This window comes from Mustela putorius, unplaced genomic scaffold (genome assembly GCF_011764305.1).
Source record: "Mustela putorius furo isolate JIRA1106 unplaced genomic scaffold, ASM1176430v1.1 tig00003858_pilon_pilon_pilon, whole genome shotgun sequence".
In the NCBI taxonomy this organism is placed as follows: domain Eukaryota; kingdom Metazoa; phylum Chordata; class Mammalia; order Carnivora; family Mustelidae; genus Mustela; species Mustela putorius.
Genome location: NW_025422010.1, coordinates 4,167,460 through 4,187,328, shown reverse-complemented (window position 1 = coordinate 4,187,328; position 19,869 = coordinate 4,167,460). Strand labels below are relative to the sequence as shown.

At 43.0% G+C, this 19,869-nt stretch overlaps 1 protein-coding gene across 7 annotated transcripts in view; it reads left to right on the top strand.

Annotated features, from left to right (window-relative positions):
* The window catches only part of LOC101689074 (protein HIRA), an 84,636-nt gene that overhangs the window by 47,461 nt on the left and 17,306 nt on the right, over positions 1-19,869 (top strand). For 6 of the 7 annotated variants that reach the window (XM_045065301.1, XM_045065302.1, XM_013051335.2 and 3 more), the window contains 6 exons: positions 13,795-13,999; positions 14,373-14,477; positions 15,665-15,813; positions 17,008-17,169; positions 17,771-17,829; positions 18,232-18,337. In XM_045065301.1, the coding sequence (XP_044921236.1) occupies positions 13,795-13,999; positions 14,373-14,477; positions 15,665-15,813; positions 17,008-17,169; positions 17,771-17,829; positions 18,232-18,337 (786 nt within the window). The other variant, XM_045065305.1, reaches the window with a different exon arrangement.

Genomic DNA, 19,869 nt, shown 5'->3' with positions numbered 1-19,869 from the left:
CAACAGGTAGGTACTTAATGAAGGGAGCATTTGTGATAAGATCTGACATTGGCAGTAGGTAATGTCTTAGAGCTAAAGCTGTGGGACACTGTCCCTAGGACTGGACTCATGATCTCAAAATCGCTTGTCTGATCAGGATTTGTTCTCCTTGGAGAATAGCCTCTGGAAATGAGCATGGGAGGACTCTCCCTTCAAATCATCAGCTGCGTCTATGACTTTGGCGCGGGACCTGTATTCTTCTCTATTGTGATCATGCCTATTTACATATAAAGATATTCTATGGGATCTCTTTATGTAGCAGTTCCTCTGTCCAGCAGTATGGATGATCTGAGAACCTTCCTGCTGCTGCTCAGTACTTTGAAACGATGGATGAACTGCAACACATATGCCTAAAACATGTAACCAGTTTGTGAGAAAGTAAGGGAAGGCCCCAGGAGCCGAAATCTAAGGATGATAAGACAGCCAGAACAGTGGGCAGGACCACACTGTGGGTGTTGGGCTGGGGGTTACTGACATGGTAACCTTGAGTTTTAATGGCCACACAGATTCAAAACAGGGCCTTGGGCCTGAGCCATGTAGGGGGTTGGAACTAAGACACTACCATTAAGTCAAGCTGCTTGAGAAAGTACACCACCAGTGAAGGAGAGGATAGAAAAAACCTGAAGGGCAGGATGGCCAAAAAGTTGAAATATCTCAGTCAGTCCTCTGGGTTAGGAAAACAGACTATACAGCCACAGACCTGCCCTCCTGTGGATTGGGGATGTTTAATGCTACCTAGGTCATCTGGAAACCAAGAAAAGAAATGAACACAAAAGGAGATTTAGGCCTAATTAACACCCAGAGGCACTTGGCAAAACTGACGCAAACTGCCCCCCGCCCCTGCCCCATCCCAGTGATGTTTCTCTGACCCCAAGAAGTCCAGCATTCCCACTGAGAAGCACTGCCAAAAAGGGACACTCAAAATCCAAAGTAACAAAAAACATGCAGGGACCGTGCATTACACACAAATATCTGAAGACATAATGAGTGAGTTTAGACCTTTTTATAAATTTGATCATAGAGAATTGCCAGATAAAGACTATAAAATAAATATGCTTAAATGAAGACATGAAAGATAAAATGTGAGGAAACTCTAATCTGCCATCTCATGTAAAAAGTTAACTCAAAATCTGCTAAAGAACTAAATGTAAGAGCTAAAACTTTAAAACTGTTTTAAGAAAACAGATGTAGATCTATATGACCCTGGATTAAAAAACTGTTTCTTAGATATGATACCTAAAGCACAAGCAACTAAAGAACTAAACAACTAAAATCAACTAAAAGACTTAGGATCCAAAATGTATAAAGAACTTACAATTCAACAATAAAAGGATTAATAACCCAATTTGAAAATGAACAAAGGATTTGAATAGAAATTTCTCCAAAAATATACAAATGACCAATAAACACATAAAAGACTGTTACTGTCAATAGTCATTAGGGAAATGCAAACTGGAAACCACAATGAGATACCACTAGCCTGGCTGTACTCAAAAAGTCATAATATCGGTCATTAAGCGTCTGCCTTTGCCTCAGGTCATGATCCCAGGGTCCTGAGATGGAACCCTGCATTGGGTCCTTGCTCAGCAGGAAGCCTGCTTCTTCTTCTTCCACTCCCCCTGCCTATGTTCACTCTGGCTGTGTCTCTCCCTGTCAAATAAATAAAATCTTGAAAAAAAAAAGAAGAAGGAGGAGGAGGAGGAGAAGTGATATGAGGGGGTACCTGGATAGTTCAGTCAGGTAAGCATCTGCCTTCGGCTCAGGTCATGAGCCACACAGGCGCCCCAAAATGCAGCTTTCTTGATATGGCTGTTTCTTGTAATCCTTTAAATCACCCATCAGTAGAGGTCTTCCTTTGGGGTCACAGTGTCATGCATAGTTAAGAGCAGCACTCAGAGCCATACACTCTGAGGTTGTCCTACCTCCCCACTCTATGGTGGGGTGATCTTAAGTAAGACACACAGTCTTTCTCAGCCCATCTCCCTACTAGCCAGAACAGCTCTATGAGGAACACCTAACTCATAGGAGATCCATCTTGAGGGTTGAAGAGGAAGGCAGTGCCTGTAAAACCATATCCTGATCCTGGTCTCCTGCTGTTACTCCTTCATTATACCTCCTAGTGGTTTGGCAATTTGGTCTCTGCAACCTGACTGGTACTTCTTTGCCAAGAGTGTTAGATGAGTCTGGAAGCCTAATGCTAGCCTCCCAGGTGCAGGGTGGCCATCCTAGTTGAACCTGTGGGTGGGTCCTCCACTCCACCCTGCCTTAGGGCTGTGTGTCAGTGAAAGGCACAGATTAGGGTTCCAAGTTGGCCTGTGCAGGCAGAACTAGGATGGAGCCCATTTGTAAGTGTGGCATCTCTGACCAGGTGTGCTCTTCCTCAGCAGATACCTGGATCTAAGAGACAGCTGCTATAGATCCATAGCTTGGTTCTCCTAGGGGTACTGGGTGATCTCTGGTACAGGCCCACACAGGCTGGGAAGTGCAGTTTTCAGTGGGTCCCTAGCCTTAGAGCCCTGAATGGGATGTCAGGGAGAGGTAAAAGGGAGAAACTCCTGAGGGCTCTCAAAGAAGTCTCAGCCATAGAGTGATACAGCCTGAGCTAGGGCAGTGCTAAGCAAAGTGAGGTTCATGCACTGGTGTTGAGTTTAGAAAGTGATCAGATAATTTAGAAGCTTATATGAGTTGGACATTGCTATGACATTCTTACTGTATTTTCTAAAACCATAATTACACAAAAGTCTACAAATTCTAGAAAGGATTTTTGAAAGGATTTTGGGAAACACTAACTTAGGGTGTCTAAACCATCAAGTTACATCCAAAGGTGGATGCTTTGCTCTGCTGTAGGGCATCAGAAGAATGGGGAGCAGGCTTTCTGGTTTCATGGAGTAGAACTAGGAATTTCTGGGTTTTCCCAGTTCTTTACATGGGTACATATTGGAAAGAGTTCAGGATTTGTAGACCCTAGTGCGCCTGTCTACCTTTCTATAACCTAGGGCTACCGGTAGGAAGAACAGCAGAAGACATCCTCAAAAATACAACTTTTTTTTTTTTTTTTAATCATACACAATAACTAAGTGGGATTTATCCCAGAAATACAAGGTTGGTTCAACATATGAAAATCAGCTGATGTAATATACGATATCAATAGAATAAAAACAGACACCCCATTGATTGAATCTAGCACCCATTCATGACCTAAACAAATAACAAACTAGGAAGAGAATGAAACTCCCTCAGCATGATCAAAGGACATCTTTGAAAAACCCACACAACTAAGATCATACTTAATGGTGAAAGACTGGATGTTTTCCCCCTAAGGAAAATGAACAGGAGCAAGACAAGGATGTCAGCTCTTGCCATTTCTTTTCAATACTGTACTAGAGTTTCTAGACTAAATGACTTCAAGATTGCAAGATACAAGATCTGTATACAAAAATCAGTTGTATTTCTATACGCTTGTAAAGAACAATCCAAAAAAGAACTTAAGATAATAGTTCTATTTATAATGGCACATAAAAGAATAAAATTGTTTAGGAATAAATTTAGCAATACAAATATAGCATAAAAATTATACTTTGGAAAGTACAACACATTGTTGAAAGAAACTAAAGACCTGAATAAATGGAAAGACATTCCTTTGGTTATCTTAATATTGTTAAGATGGTAGTAGCTCCCAAATTGATTTACAGATTCAGTGCAGTCCTTTGCAAAATTCTGTCTTCCTTTTAGAAATCGACAAGCTGATCCCAAAGGTCATGTAGAAACACAGGGGCCCGCGAACAGCCAAAATAGTCTTGGAGAAAAGGAGCAAAGTTGGAGAACTCACACTTCCTGAGTTCAAACTTTAGTACAGAACAATAATAAGACAGTGTGGTACTAACACAAGGATAGACATGTAGATCAAAAGAGTAGAACTGAAATCCCGGAAATAAGCTGAAGTCTGCGATCAGTTTATTTTCAACAAGGGTGCCAAGACCATTCAATGGTTAAAGAAAGAAGAGTCTTAACAACAGTTGTTAACTGGGACAGCAGGATATCCATATATGCAAAAATATAAAGTCGATCCTTACTTCAGTTTACATACAAAATTATCTCAAAATTAATCAAAGAACTTAATTTTAAGAGCCAAACTAGAAAACTCTGTTACTTTGGATTTGTTAATGCATTTTTCGATAATCTGTGACAACAAAATCACAAGTAATCAAAGAAAAAATAGATAAAGGGGGTTTCATTAAAATTTAAAACTTTCGTGCCTTTTTTTTTTTAAGATTTTATTTATTTATTTGACAGATCACAAGTAGGCAGAGCAGCAGGCAGAGAGAAAGGGAAGCAGGCTCCCCACTGAGCAGAGAGCCCGACATGGGGCTCAGTCCCAAGACCCCAAGATCATGACCCAAGCGAAAGGCAGAGGCTCAATCCACCCAGACGCCCCTAAAACTTTTGTGCTTTAAAGGGGACCATCACAGGGCACCTGGGTGGCTCAGTGGGTTAAAGCCTCTGCCTTTGGGTCAGATCATGATCCCATGGTCCTGGAATCGAGCCCCGCATGTGGCTCTCTGCTCCGCGGGGAGCCTGCTTCCCTGCTTCCTCCTCTCTCTCTCTCTGCCTACTTGTGATCTCTCTCTGTCAAATAAATAAATAAAATCTTTAAAAAAAAAAAAAAAAAGGAGACCATCATGATGATGGGGGAAAAAACTGTAGAACTGGAGAAAATATTTACTAATCCTATAATAAAAGACTTGTGTCTAGAATACAAGTATTCTTACAACTCAGTAGTAGACTAATGACGCAATTTTTAAGCAGTCCAAGGATTTGAATAGGCATCGTTTTTTTAGGTTATTTATTTATTTGACAGAGATCACAAGTAGGCTGAGAGGCAATGGTGTGGGGGGAGCAGGCTCCCCGCTGAGCAGAGAGGCGGGTGTGGGGCTTGATCCCAGGACCCTGGGATCATGACCCGAGCCAAAGGCAGAGAGGCTTTAACCCACTGAGCCACCCAGGCGCCCCGGCATTTTTAAGATACAGTATATGAGGGGTGCCTGGGTGGCTCAGTCAGTTGAGCATTGACTCTTGATTTCAGTTCATGTCATGATCTCAGGTTTCTGGGATTAAACCCCACATCAGGTTCCACGCTCAGTGGGGAGTCTGCTTGGGATTCTCGTTTTCCTTCTGTCCGTCTTGCCGCTCACAATCTCTCTTTCTCTAAAATAAATAAATAAAAATCTTCTTTAAAAATATGATATAGGGGCACCTGGGTAGCTCAGTCATTAAGCATCTGCCTTCAGTTCAGGTCACAATCCCAGGGTCCTGGGATCGAGCTCTGCACTGGCTCCCTGCTCAGCCGGAAGCCTGTCCTCCTCCTTCTTTCCCTCCCCCTGCTTTTTTTCCCCCTCTTGCTGTCTCTGTCTCTTTGTCAAATAAATAAAATCTTAATATATATGATATACAAATAATAAGCAGATGAAAAGATATTCAACCTTATTAGCTATTGGGGAAATACAAGTAAAACCACAAGATTCTACTTTGTACTGCTAGGAAATCAAAAGATAAATAATAAGTGTTGGCATCAATGTGAGGAAATTGAGACTTTCATACGCTGCTGGTGGTTATATAAAATGGTACAGGCACTTTGGAAAATAGTTCGGCAGTTCCTTTAAAAGTTAGATGTAGACCTAACATTTGACACAGGAATTTTAGTCCTAGGTAAAACCACCCAAGAAAAATGAAAACATGCCTACACAAATAACTTATACATGAATGTTCATATCAGCATTCTTTCAATAGCCAAAAGCTTGAAACCAACCAAATGTCTGTTACCTGAAGTATGGATAAGCAAGGTGTGGTTGTGCATACAATGAAATATTATTCAATCATAAAAAAAGAAGTAAAGTACAATACAGTCTACAGCACAAATGAACCTTGAAAACATGCTAAGTAAAAGAAGCCAATTCTGGATATTTCCTATTCTGTGATTCCATTTATAGAAAATGTCCAGAATGGGGACATCTATGGGAATAGAAAGTAGATTAGTGGCTTCCCAAGCTGTGGTGAATAGGAGAATTTGTTGGGGGAGGGAAGGGGTTATAACCTAGAGGTATAGGATTTCTTTTTCAGATGATGAAAATATTCTGAAATTGCTATTGTGATTGTTGCACAACTTTGTGAAGACAGCATGAACTATTGGATTGTATACTTTAAATTCATGAATTGTGTGTGGGTTACATCTCAGTAAAGCTATTACCAAAAATAAACACATTAGACACATAACATACACACACATACATGTACACATACACAGATTCCAGTGGAGAAGTGCAATAAAATGCATGAGATACCATGTTTCTATGTCAGCAGTACCTAGGACTTCTAAGTGGAGTTTTTTATAGGCTTCTGTTTTGAAAACTTCCATACCTTCAGCAACATCAAACATCTTTCTTTGTATCCTTCACCTGGATTCAGCAGTCTTTATCACTTTTGCCCGTTTTTATTTTTCTTTTACTCTACAGCACACATGACAGAAACAAAACACTTCTGTCCTTCCTGCTGTGAGTCATTTCCTAAGCAAGGATGTTCTCCTACATAATCACATTCCATTATCATACTCCAGTAGGTATTTAGTCCTACACTTGAAAATGTTTTTTAAAAATATTTATAAAGTACTGTCCATCATTTAGAGTTTTCTCTTTGTGTTGTACAGTTGTATCTGTTCTGACGAATGTATGTCTTGTATCCAGCATTATAGCATCATGCACAGTAACTTCACCTCCCTAAATATCCCTTGTACTTTGCTATTAATCCTTCCCTTCTTCCCTGAACACCTGACTTCCTATCATGCTTCTTCTAAGTTCTCCTTTTATAGTTTTACATTTTACACTTAGATCTATGATCCATTTTGAGTTAATTTTTGTGGGAGATGTAAGGAATGAGTCTAGATCTCATTTTTGCATGAGGTTGTCCGGTTGTTTCAGCATCATTTGTTGAAAAGAGTGTCCTTTCTGTGCCTTTGCCTTAATCAGATCACTTGAGTATATTTGCATGGATCTATTTCTAGGTCTTTTTATCTTTCCATATAAACTTTAGAATCAGTTTGTCAGTATATACAGTATAATTTCCTGGGACTTTTATTGGGATTCCATTTAATCTCTAGATCAAGTTATGAAAAATTGACATCTTAACAATATTGAGTCTTCTGGGGCATCTGGGGCTCAGTTGGTTAAGAGTCTACCTTCAATTCAGGTCGTGATTCTCAGGGTCCCGGGATTGAGCCTCACTTCAGGCTCCCTGTTTAGCACAGAGCCTGCTTCTTCCTCTGCCTCTGCTTCTCCTCCTCCTTGTGTGCACACTCACTCTCTCAAATAAATAAATAAATAAAATCTTGAAGAAAAAAAAAACTTTTTAAAAAATACATATTGAGTCGTCTTATCCATAAATGTAGTATATCTCCATTTATGTAGATCTTTGATTTCTTTCATCGAGTCTTGTAGTTTTCTTCATATGGAATTTAGACATATTTTGTTAGATTTATATCTAATTATTTCATTTTTTATGCTAATGTAAAAAGTATTGTGTTTAGAATTTCAAGTACCACTTGTTCCTTACTGATATGTAGAAAAGCAGTTGACTTTTGTATCTTAACTTTATATCCTATAGCCTTGCCATAATTGCTTATTAGTTCCATTTTTTGTTGTCTTTGATTCTTTGAGATTTTCTACAAAGAGAATTATGTCATCTGCAAATAAAGATAATTTTATTTCTCCTTCCTAATCTTAATGCCTTTGATTTCTTTCTCTTATCTTACTGCATCAGCTAGGATTTCTAGTACCATAATATATTAAATAGAAGCAGTGAGAGGGGACATCCTTGCCTTCTCATTTAGTGTCTCACAATTAAAAATGATGTTAGCTATAGGTGTTTTTATGAATATCCTTTATCAAATCGAGGGAATTCTCTAATCTTGGTTTGCTAAGAGTTTTTTTACTGCTAAGAGGGGTGGGTTTGTTGTTGTTTTTTATCATGAATGGATGTTGGGTTTTGTCAAATGCCCTTTCTGCATCTGTTTATAAGACAATAATATTTTTCTTCTTTAGCTTTATTAGATGTGATGGATTACATTAATCATTTTGAATGTTGAGTAGTATGTGTATCTGGTGTAAATACCATTTGATTGTTGTATATAATTCTTATACATTGTTGGATCTAGTTTGCCAGTATTTTGTTGAAGATTTTTACATCTATCTTCATGAGAGATACTGGCCTATAGTTGTTCTTCCTTGTAATATCAGTATCTGGTTTTTATTTGGGTAATGCTTGCATCATGGGTGTTAGAATTTATTTTCCTCTGCTTCTCTTTTGTAGAACATATTGTAGAGCATTGTTATAATTTCTTCCTTAAATATTTGGTAGAACTGACAGGTAAAACTCTCTGGGCCTGGTACTTTTTTTCTTAGAAGGTTATTAATTGATTCATTTTCTTTAATACAACTATTCAGATTAGTTATTTTTCCTTGTGTGAGTTTAAGTTGATTGTTTTTTGTTTTTTTCAGGAACTGGCCCATTTCCTCAAAGTTACCCGATCTTTGGGTTTAGAATTATTCATAATATTCCTCTGTGTTCCTTTTATTATTGTCTATGGGAGCAGTAGTAAAGGCCCCTTTTGCATTTCTGACATTAGTGATTTGTGTCCTCTCTTTTCTTTTTCTTTCTTTCTTTTTTTTTTTTTTATTTGACACAGAGATCACAAGTAGGCAGAGAGGCAGGCAGAGAGAGAGAGAGAGACAGAGACAGAGAGAGAGGAGGAAGCAGGCTCACTGCCGAGCAGAGAGCCCGATGCGGGACTCGATCCCAGGACCCTGAGATCATGACCTGAGCCGAAGGCAGCAGCTTAATCCACTGAGCCACCCAGGCGCCCGAGTGTCCTCTCTTTTCTTAATTAGCCTGGCTACAAGTTCATTAATTTTATTGCTCTTTTCAAAGAACGAGCTTTTTATTTCATTGATTTTTCTCTGTCATTTTCTTGTTTTAAATTTCATGGATATCTGCTCTAATTTTTATGATTTATTGTCTTCTCCTTGCTTTGTATTATTTTACTTATTACTGCCTTATTATTATATTATTGTATTGCTATTTATTATTTATTTGCATCTGCTTTCTCATCTTTTTCTAGTTCCTGAAGGTAAAGTTTAAGTTTTTTATTTCAGGTCTTTCTTCTTTTCTAAAATATGCACTCTTGGGGCACCTGGGTGGCTCAGTTGGGTAAGCTGCAGACTCTTGATTGTGGCTCACATCATGATCCTGGGACAGGAGATTGAGCCCCACATCAGGGTCCATGCTCATCAGGGAGTCTGCTTGAAGATTCCTCTACCTTTCCCCCCACCCTCACTCTTGTTCTCTCTCTCAAATAAATAAATATGTAAGAAAAAGCAAAGGGAGGGGGCGCATGGGTGGCTCAGTTGGTTGGGAGCCTGCCTTTGGCTTGGGTCATGACCTAGGGCCTTGGGATCGAGCCCTGCATTAGAGCCCTCCCCCAGCAGGGAGCCTGTTTCTCCCTCTTTCTCTGCCTGCTGCTCTGCCTACTTGTGCTCTCTCTCTCTCAAATAAGTAAAATCTTTTAAAAAAGGGGTGTCTGGGTGGCAGTCTGTTAAGTGTCTGACTCTTGGTTTTGACTCAGGTAATGAATCTCAGGATCCTGAGATCAAGCCCTGTGTTTGGACTCCACTTTCAGTGCAGAGTCTGCTTAAGACTCTCACCCTCTGCCCCTCTCCCAAAAAAATAAACAAATTAATCTCTTTTTAGATTTTATTTACTTATTTGAATGGGGAGAGGCACGAGAGGGGAGAAGATCAGAGGGAGAAGCAGACTATCTGCGCAGGAGCCCAATGCAGGACTCAGTCATGGGACTCCAGGATCATGACCTGAGCCAAAGATAGGCACTTAACCAACTGAGCCACCCAGGTGCCCCAATAAATAAATCTTTTTAAAAATCATAGGAGTAAAATAAAATATATTCTCTGCTATAAATTTCCTTCTAAGCACTGTTTCTACTGCATCCCACAAATTTTTATAAATTACATTTTTGTTTTAATTTAATTAAATATTTTTGTAAGTCTCTTGTGACTTTTTCTCTGACCATATGTTGTTTAGAAGTGTGTGCTTCAGTCTCTGTTTGGGAGTTTTTCAGGTATATTTTTGTTGTTGTTGTCTATCGAACATTCAGGATTCAATGTTGTGGGCTTAAAGCATACTTTGTATGCTTTTTATCCTTTTAAATTTGTTAGAGTATGTTTTATGGCCCAGAATGTGGTCTTAGTGAATATTCTGTGTGATCTTGAGAAGAATGTGTATTCTGCTATTGTTATATTAAGTATCTTATAAATATCAACCAAATTCAAATGAATGATAGTACTGTTCGTTTGAGTAATTTGTTAACTGATTTTCTGTCAGCTGGATATGTCGGTTACTAATAGAGGTAAATTGAAATCTCCACTTATGGTTGTGGAGTTGTGGAGTTGTGTAGTTCTCCTTGTGGTTCTATCAGGTTTTGCCACATGTGTTTTATGCTTTTTTGTTAGGCATGTACATTAAGGAGTGCTATGTCTTCTTGGAAAATTGATCCTTTTATCATTATGTAATGTTCCTCTTTATTCTTAATACTTTTCCTTACAATGGTGTCCACTTTGTCTGAAAGTAATATAACTACTCCAATTTTCTTTTAGTTAGAGTTAGCATGGCATGTAGGCATATGCTGGAGAGTTGCAAGTTTGGTTCCAGACCACCACAATAAATTTAATATTGCAATAAAGCAAGTCAAATGAATTTTTTCGTTTCCCAGTACATGTAAAAGTTGTTGACAACTACTGTAGCCTGTTAAGTGTCCAATAACAGCATTGTATCTAAGAAAAACAATATATATACCCTAATGGAAAAAATACTTCATTGTTACAAAATGCTAACCATCATCTGAGCTTTCAGCAAGTCATAATTTTTGCAAATGGAGGGTCTTGCCTCAATGCTAATGGTTTCTAACTGTTCTGGGTGGTGGTTGCTGGAGGTTGGGGTGGCTGTGGCGGCTGTGGCAATTTTAAGACAATGAAGTTTGCTACATCGGTTGACTCTTCCTTTTATGAACAATTTCTCTGTAGCAATGCCGTTTGCCAACATTTATACACAACACTTCTTTCAAAATTGAAGTCAATCCTTTCAAAACATGCCACTGTTTTATCAGCTAAGTTATGTAGTATTCTAAATCCTTTATTGTCTTTTCAACAACCTTTACAGCATCTTCTCTGGGAGTAGATTTCATTTCAAGAAACTTTCTCTGCTCCTCCATGAGAAGCAACTTCTCATCCATTAAGGTTTTCTCATGAGATTGCAGGAATTCAGGCACATCTTTAGGTTTCACTTCTAATTCTAGGTCTCTTGCTGTTTCCACCACATCTGCAGTTGCTTCCTCCACTGAAGTCTTGAACTGCTGAAAGTCATCCATGAGAATTGGAATCTACTTCTTCAAAACTCCTGTTCATGTTGCTATTTTGACCCTGTGAATCTTGAATGTTCCTATTGACATCTAGATGATGAATCCTTTTCAGAAAGTTTTCCATTTACTTTGTACAGATCCGTCACAGGAATCACTCTCATTGGCAGCTAGAGCCTTACAAAAAGTATTTCTTTAATAAAAAGAATTGAAAGTCAAAACTACTCTTGATCCATGGCCTGCATAACAGATGTTATGTTATCAGGCATGAAAGCAACATTAATTTCATATATCCGTATGAGAGCTCTTGGGTAACTGGGGGTATTGGCAATGAATAGTAATTTTTTTTTTTTAAGGTTTTTACTTATTTGACACAGAGATAGAGATCACAAGTAGGCAGAGCAGCAGGCAGAGGCAGAGGGAGAAGCAGGCTCTCCGCTGAGCAGAGAGCCTGATGTGGGGCTCAATCGCAGGCCCCTGGGAACAGGACCTGAGCTGAAGGCAGCTGCTTAACTGACTGAGCCACCCAGGTGCCCCTGAACAGTAATATTTTTAAAGGAATCTTTTTCAGAGCAGTAGGTCTCAACAATGAGCTTGAAATACTTAAAATATTTAGTAAACCATGCTATAAGCAGATATGCTCTCATCTAGGCTTTGTTGTTCCACTCATATAGGGTAAGGCAGAGTAGATTTAGCATAATTCTTAAGACCCTAGGATTTGGGGGTGGTAAATGAGCATTGGCTTCCACTGAAAGTCACTAGCTGCATTGGCCCCTAACAAGAGAGTTAGCCTGTTCTTTGAAGCCAGGCATGACTTCTCTCCAACTGTGAAAATCCTAGATAGCTTCTACTTTTTATTTTTTATTTTTTTAAGATTTTATTTATTTATTTGACTGAGATCACAAGTAGGCAGAGAGGGAAGCAGGCTTCCTGCGGAGCAGGGAGCCCGATGCGGGGCTCGATCCCAGGACCCTGAGATCATGACCCGAACCAAAGGCAGCAGCCCAAACCACTGAGCCACCCAGGCGCCCCAGCTTCTACTTTTTAAAACAAGGCTGTTTCATGTATATTGAAAATCTGCTGTTTAGTGTAGCCGCCTTCACTAATTATCTTAGCTAGATCTTCTCGACAACTTCCTGCCCCTTCTGCATTAGCACTTGAAGCTTCTCCTTGCACTTTTAGTTATGAAACCAGCTTCTTTCCTTCAAACTCATGAACCACCCTATGCTAGCTTCAAACTAGTTATTCTACTCCTGTTATACAAGAGCCATGTTGAACTGGTGGTAAGGTTTCGGGGAGGAGAGGCATTCTGTTATCACGTGAAAAATCTTTTTCAGTTGTTTTTGTACTGGTGACCCTGAGCTATGACCTTCAGAAGAATTCTGTAGTCTATGTAGGGTGGGGGTGTGGATGGGGGGGCTAGGCTATAGTTGGTTAATTTCCCTGCCACTAAGTCACATGGGGTCTAGTAAAGTAGTTTCACTTGAAGGCAGACTTTTGTTAAGGAGAAGGGAACTCTGACTATGTTTCAATGGTTCTTTTTCCCCTCCACTAGCCCAAAGCACAGAGGGGATTTTTTTCATCCCTGATCTTCACCCGTGAAAGCCTGTTAGAGCTCCTGGAGGTAAAACCAACATAAGTGTGGGGACCCTCCTGCCACCAGACCCCCAAGAGTTTTGATTTACAAGCCAGCCCACACTCAGCCTCCAGCAGTGTACCAGTTACTTTAAGTCTTCCTTCCAGTTAGGGCTCCAGGGGCTTAGCTCCAGGTGCGTTCCGACTTTCTGTCTTCACCTGGCATCTCCAGTTTCCAGGGTGGTAGTTTGCCTTGTGATCTTACTTCTCTGATGAATCCAAGAAAAGTTGTTGATTTTCACTTTTTCAGCTTTCCTCATTAAGAATGAGAGTAATTGTGGCACCTGGGTGGCTCAATGGATTAAAGCCTCTGCCTTCGGCTCAGGTCATGATCCCAGGGTCCTGGGATCGAGCCCTGCATCGGGCTCTCTGCTCAGCAGGGAACCTGCTTCCTCCTGTCTCTCTGCCTGCCTGTCTGCCTGCTTGTGATCTCTTTCTGTCAAATAAATAAACAAATAAATCTTTAAAAAAATAAAAAAAAAGAATGAGAGTAATGACTTCCAAGCTCTTCACATGTTGGGGCAGAAACAAGAAGTTCTTTTTTACTATTTTTATTTATTAATTTTTGGTGATGAGTATGGATTTTATTAATTATTATAAACTTAGTAGTCATATGGAGTAGGCCATGGATGTCTGTGTTTGTGCAGGTTGAAAGAGCAAAACCTTGTGAAGGAGCTGAGGCCGCGGGACCTCCTGGAGAGCAGCAGTGACAGCGACGAAAAGGTCCCTGTGGCCAAGCCATCCTCGCTGTCCAAGCGAAAACTGGAGCTTGAGGTGGAAACAGTGGAAAAGAAGAAAAAAGGGCGGCCTCGGAAGGACTCTCGGCTCATGCCTGTGTCTCTGTCTGTCCAGGTGAGGCCAGTGGGCCCATGCAGTCTCCCCCAGCCCACCTTGGGAGCTCAGTGCTGGAATCTGCACGTGCCCGAGTGGGATAGGAGAGGTGGTGCATGCCACTGTGTGCCTCATCAGTGTGGGAACAATCGGCAGAAACTTGCAGGCCCCCACATCTGCCCTCAGCCCATTCAGAGTCCTTGACCAGTTCCCTGGGGTCAACTACTCATCTGGAAAGTGGGGGTCTTTATAGCATTCATCTGCACTTTCACCCTCACAGAGTAGGAGGAAACGCCTGGGGAACTTGCCTGGCTTCACCATTGGGTGACTCACCTTTACCTGACTTTGCCCTACGGTGCTGGGGCAGGGCTCAGAGACATTTCTCCTCTTGCAGTCCCCAGCTGCCCTGAATGCAGAGAAGGACGCCGTGTGTTTGTCTGTACCAGCACCTGCACTGAAACTACCCATGCCAGGCCCCCAGAGAGCATTCACCCTCCAGGTGAGCAGGCTTCCTACCCCTGCACACTCTGTCCACCATCCCCCTCTGTAAAACCTGCTTTTCAATGGTTCTCCATCACTTTCTGGGGGAAGTTATAGTTAATCAGAGCCAGATCAACGAGCCTCTTCCCCAGGGGCTTCCTTGCTGCCCCCACCTTGAATTTCTCTCCTCTATGCTTTGCTCTTATAGTCCTGCTGCCATCTTCTGGATGGCCAGCTCCTTCAAAACTTGTCTCAGGTATTCTTCTGGAAGCCTCCTTGAGCTCCACACTCCACCCTGGGCAGCCTTGGGCTTGGTACGGTTGGACTGCATGGTAATGGCCTACCTCCCCGTCATCCTCCCTTGCTGGCCCTGTCCCTGTCATCGTCGGGGCTATTTGAGTTCTTGAAGTAGAAGCTTATGACTGTGTGCTTATTCAAAACACACCTCTGAAACAAAGAATCCTTTATGTCCAGAAGCCTTCCATTCATTCCATCTAGCACCTGACCTTAGACATGCCTTAGGTTCATGCCTGTTATTCCTCAGCTCAGGTGCATGTCCTCAGAACACCTTCTAGGACCCCACATGGAGGTCACTTTCCACTGGGCACAACTGTCCCATGCATGCTGGTCTTCCTGGGACACCTGAGAGCTGATGTCAGCCCTTCCCACTACAGGTCTTCTGGGCCTAAGGATAAGGACCCACGTGGTTTGTTCCTGTTGCTGTTGTGCATGGAAATAGGACACACAAACCCCCTTCCAAACCCTAGCCACCGCCCCCGCAACCCCCATCCAGGGCCTTTACCACTGAGTGCTGCATGGGGCTATTCTTGGTTTCCAGGAGTCTATAAACGGGTCTTTCCCAGTCACCCACTTTTGTGCCCACATGAGTACAAACTATTCAGCCATTCTGCCTGGGTTTTCCATATAGGCGTATCTAGTCCATGAGCTCCTTGGGCATAAGAGATGAGACCAAGCAAGCTCCCAGCCCTTGCCCTGCCCTAGGGGCCACACATCCAAATATCTAGCCTTCTTGTCCCACCCTGTTACTGCACACACTGCCACCCTCCTACTTACCAGCCAGTTCTGTCTGCCTCTCTGTCTTTCTCCTACTTTGGGCTCTCTGATCATCTCACCTGTCACATGACCCAAGTCTCAGTGGGCCCACCATCACCTGAAAAGACATTGTGTTTGCTTTCCTCCACCCAGGTGAGCTCCGATCCCTCCATGTACATTGAAGTGGAGAATGAAGTGACTGCCGTGGGGGGTGTGAAGCTAAGTCGTTTGAAGTGTAACCGGGAAGGGAAGGAGTGGGAGACAGTACTCACCAGCCGAATCCTCACTGCTGCCGGCAGCTGGTAAGGGCGAGGGTCTTTACCCAAACCAGCTTTTAATGTCAGACAAGCACCATGTGCTATGCTGTGTGGCCCTGTTACTGTCTGAGGCAGGAGGCATTGCCCTACATGCTAGCTTCCACAATGGCCTGTGCCATGCCTTGCCCTAGGCTAAGCATGTCTTCTCATCCCCCACAAAACCTAATACAGTCAGTATCATTATCACCATGTTATAGGTGGGGAAACTGTCTTTGAGGGTCAACCAAGGCAGGATTTCTACCCAGATGTTCTGATTCCCTTATCTGGCCATATTCCTAAAGTCTCAGGTTCCAGGCTGAACTCTGCCTGGCTCTCTCTAACATGGGATGATTCTTCCTCTTGTCCCCAGATTTTCATCTAAAGAAGTCACGATGGATTTCTGATTGTCCTGTGAGTCCGTAGCCCAGCCCTCTCCATATTCTGCACTTTGAGGGGAACCTTAACTCAGTGGTTAGTGTCCTAATGTCTTCCCATGGACTTCCAGGCCATGATGCCCTAGCGCTGTTTCACATGTGCTTGATCTGGAAAGAGGACCAGCATTTTCCTCAGGTGCCTGTTGAGGTGTAGGGTCTCTAGTCAGTACCGTGTCTTTGACTCTTAAAAGGATTTTACAAAGATAATTGGCTTAGATACAGTAACTTTAACTAAGCCCTTAGTCAGTTATCATAAGGCTGCACGTACAATGCTTTCAAAATGTCTGTGAGTACTTGACCTTCGATCTTAGGTCAGGTTCCCATGGACCCTGAGTGAGTGCATGGTGTTGCACTTAAAAGAAACCATAATTCTGTACCTCTTTTTCATTCTTTGCCAAGATAAGCAAACTGAGCTTCCTGATCCCAGGCACTCACAATGGGCAAATGGGCCTGTGTCCTGGGCCTTGCTGTGGGCTCTCCTTGGATTAGCATTAGTATGAGCTCAGTAAAGCTCAAGCAGCCCCTGAAAGAAAGAGAACACATTCTTCTTAATCAGAGGTTTCATTGAGACTAGGCTGCATCAGCCCTGCTGCCCCAGTCCTTGGACAAGGCCTCACCCACCTCTTACTTTGCTGCACCTGCTCAGAGGAAGGCCACAGCAGGCACGGGTCAAACACAGACAGAGGGAAGGCTCTGCATTTCAGGGCTGCTGCCTCTGCCACAGCTCCTGATGATCATGACACCTGTCCCCTCTCTGCCTTTTCAGTGATGTGGTATGTGTCGCCTGTGAAAAGAGGATGCTGTCCGTGTTCTCCGCCTGTGGTCGCCGCCTCCTCCCTCCCATCCTCCTGCCATCCCCAATCTCCACTTTGCACTGCACGGGCTCCTACGTCATGGCGCTCACTGCTGCAGCCACGTTATCTGTCTGGTGAGAGGCAGGCCCAAGATGGGGTGGGCTCTAAGCAGGATGGGAGGGGGCTGTGCAGGTCCCCTCTCACTGCAGGGTAAGGAAGCAGCAAAGGCGGCTACTCGGCAGACATGTCTTGGGGCCCTGCTGACCTGGGCATCTTAATGCCTGAGGAGCCCTGAGCAGTCAGTCACACATTGCTTGTGATAGCCACCCCGCACTGGAGGAGGAAGAGTGTGCAATGGAAGTGGCGCGAGCTGCCTGGCCCTGCTGCCATCGTTAGAGCATCCTGAAACCTCACGACAAATCACAATGCCCAATTGCATGTGCCAGGGTCCAGAAAGGGGATCTCGGCTGCCAGAGCATGGCCACGCTTCTCCCAGAGTTGGCATAGTGTTGGTGGCGGGACCCACAGCTGTTTCCTAGGCCCTCTGCTATAGACTTGTGCAGAGGTAGTGTAGTGACACATGGGAAGTAGAAGCCACTTCTAGTACAGAGCCCCTCTCCTCGAAGCAAGGGCTGGGTATGTACCAGGGACCATGGAGTGGGGTCTGATCATTGGGGCACATTGTGATGCTTTTACCCCTGCTGCAGAGTAAGCTATTCCCTTTCTCCCTCCTAGGGATGTTCACAGACAGGTGGTTGTGGTGAAAGAAGAATCTCTACACTCCATCTTGGCAGGTAACCTCAGCAGTGGACCTCCCCTTGTATGTTGGAGTTGGGGGAGGGCTTGGCAGCTTGGGTTCCTGACATGGAAGCACCCTGTTCAGTCTAGATGGAGAGCCAAGCTCTGGGCCCAGCCTGAGGCATTTCGTATTGTAGGGGATGTCAGTACGTTGTAGGACAATGCATTCTCTCCAGGGACATGTTTTAATGGGTCCCTGAGAGGTGACGAATAGCGTATGGATAGCAGCGAGACCAGCATGTGCAGAGTAGAGCAGTGACTGACTAGTTATGTATAAGAGTTAAGACACCTGTTGCTAGGACTGTGGGAGCTGTGCTTTGCATTTCTCCTTAGGTGTGTATGCAGGCACCTGCTGATCAGAACACACCCAAGAACCCATTCTTGTGCTGTCTCCCCAGGAAGTGACATGACAGTGTCACAAATCTTGCTGACACAGCATGGAATCCCAGTGATGAATCTGTCTGATGGGAAGGCATACTGCTTTAATCCATCACTTTCTACATGGTAAGTAAGCCAGCTCCTGGCCCTACCCTTCTGGGAGAGTGTCCATCTGAGCTGGAACAAAAACAGTCAGGCCTGCCTGACTCGGCTTCTGACAGTCAAGCCCTGGAGTGGGTGCCATGGTGGCAGCCCTGCTGGACTCTGTCTGCTAGAGAAGAGAGAGAGTTCAAACTTGCCAGTACAGGCCCCACTGTCCCTGTAGGCAGGGATGCTTTCCTTCTACATTGTTTCCTGAGGTCACTTTGTTTGGAACAGGCATTTGAAAATTCTTAAGGTTGTCAATACACATTTCCAGCCTCACTTCCTTAGCCATTGTCAGCATAAGTGAGTCGGCTTCATAACAACTTCACCATCATTCCTCACTTCTTGTAGCTTAGCAGGAGCTAAGTAGTACTTCTGGATGACTTTGTAAATTAATGAGGTTGCATAGTCACTCACCGTGTGTCATGGTCTGTCTTTCCTCGGCCCATTTTGGAGTTTGGAGGCCTTTTCTGTATTTGCAAAATCTTTATTCCTCCAAGATTTTAATCCAGATTTGTGAAGTGTGTACATTGTGTACCAGCCAATCAGAAATTCTTTTCTTCTGCCTGCACCTTTGGTCCATCATACCCAAACCAGCTGCCTTCCAGCCCTCTTCTGTTAAGAGTTGCCAGGCACAAGTTTATCCTCCCACTGAGATTTCTTTCTTGAGTTTAAAAAAGAAGGGTGAGGGGATGGGGAGCCGCTGCCCCTGGCTGGTTCAGTCATTAAAGTAAGCAACTCTTGATCTTACAGTTTTAAGTTCGAGCACTATGTTGGGTGTAGAGACTACTTAAAAATAAAATCTTAAGGGGTGCCCAGGTGGCTTAGTCAGTTAAGTGGCTGCCTTCGGCTCAGGTCATCATCCCAAGGTCCTGGAATTGAGTCCCACATTGGACTCCCTGCTCAGTGGAGAGCCTGCTTCTCCTTCTCCTCTGCCTGCCACTCTGCCTGCTTGAGTTCTCTCTCAATTAAATAAATTCTTTAAAAACAAAATTAAAATTTTAAAAAAGTAAAATTTAATCTTTAAAAAAAAGCCTCCCCATTCCCAGCTCTCCCAAATTGCAAACTTGTGTATTTTATGTGATTACTATAATAGTGGAAACAGACTGGAAACTTATAAGTTAAACTTAAATAAGTGGAAACTTATTTAAGAAGGGAAACGTTGGCCTGGTATTTTACAAATTCACCCAACTGTTTTTAAAGTGTGGCTGGAATGTTTTCAACAAAGATGTGAAAGGTCCCAAGAAGGTGAAAACTATCTGCTTGGGATGCTAGAGAGGCTCGGGAAGGCTAGCACCTGGCATTCCTGGACGCTTCCAAGGACCAGGCCGTATGGGCCCCCAGCAAGTGGGCATCCTGTGTACACTTCATACACAGGTTCCTGTCCTCAAGTTCTGAGACTATGGTACTAAGGTGGCCCCAGCAAGAACCCTGTTGATGACCTTCACCGTCATTGATTTTGCCTCATGAAACCTGTCCCTAAGGGCCCTGTGGGGAGAATGCAGTGCTACTTG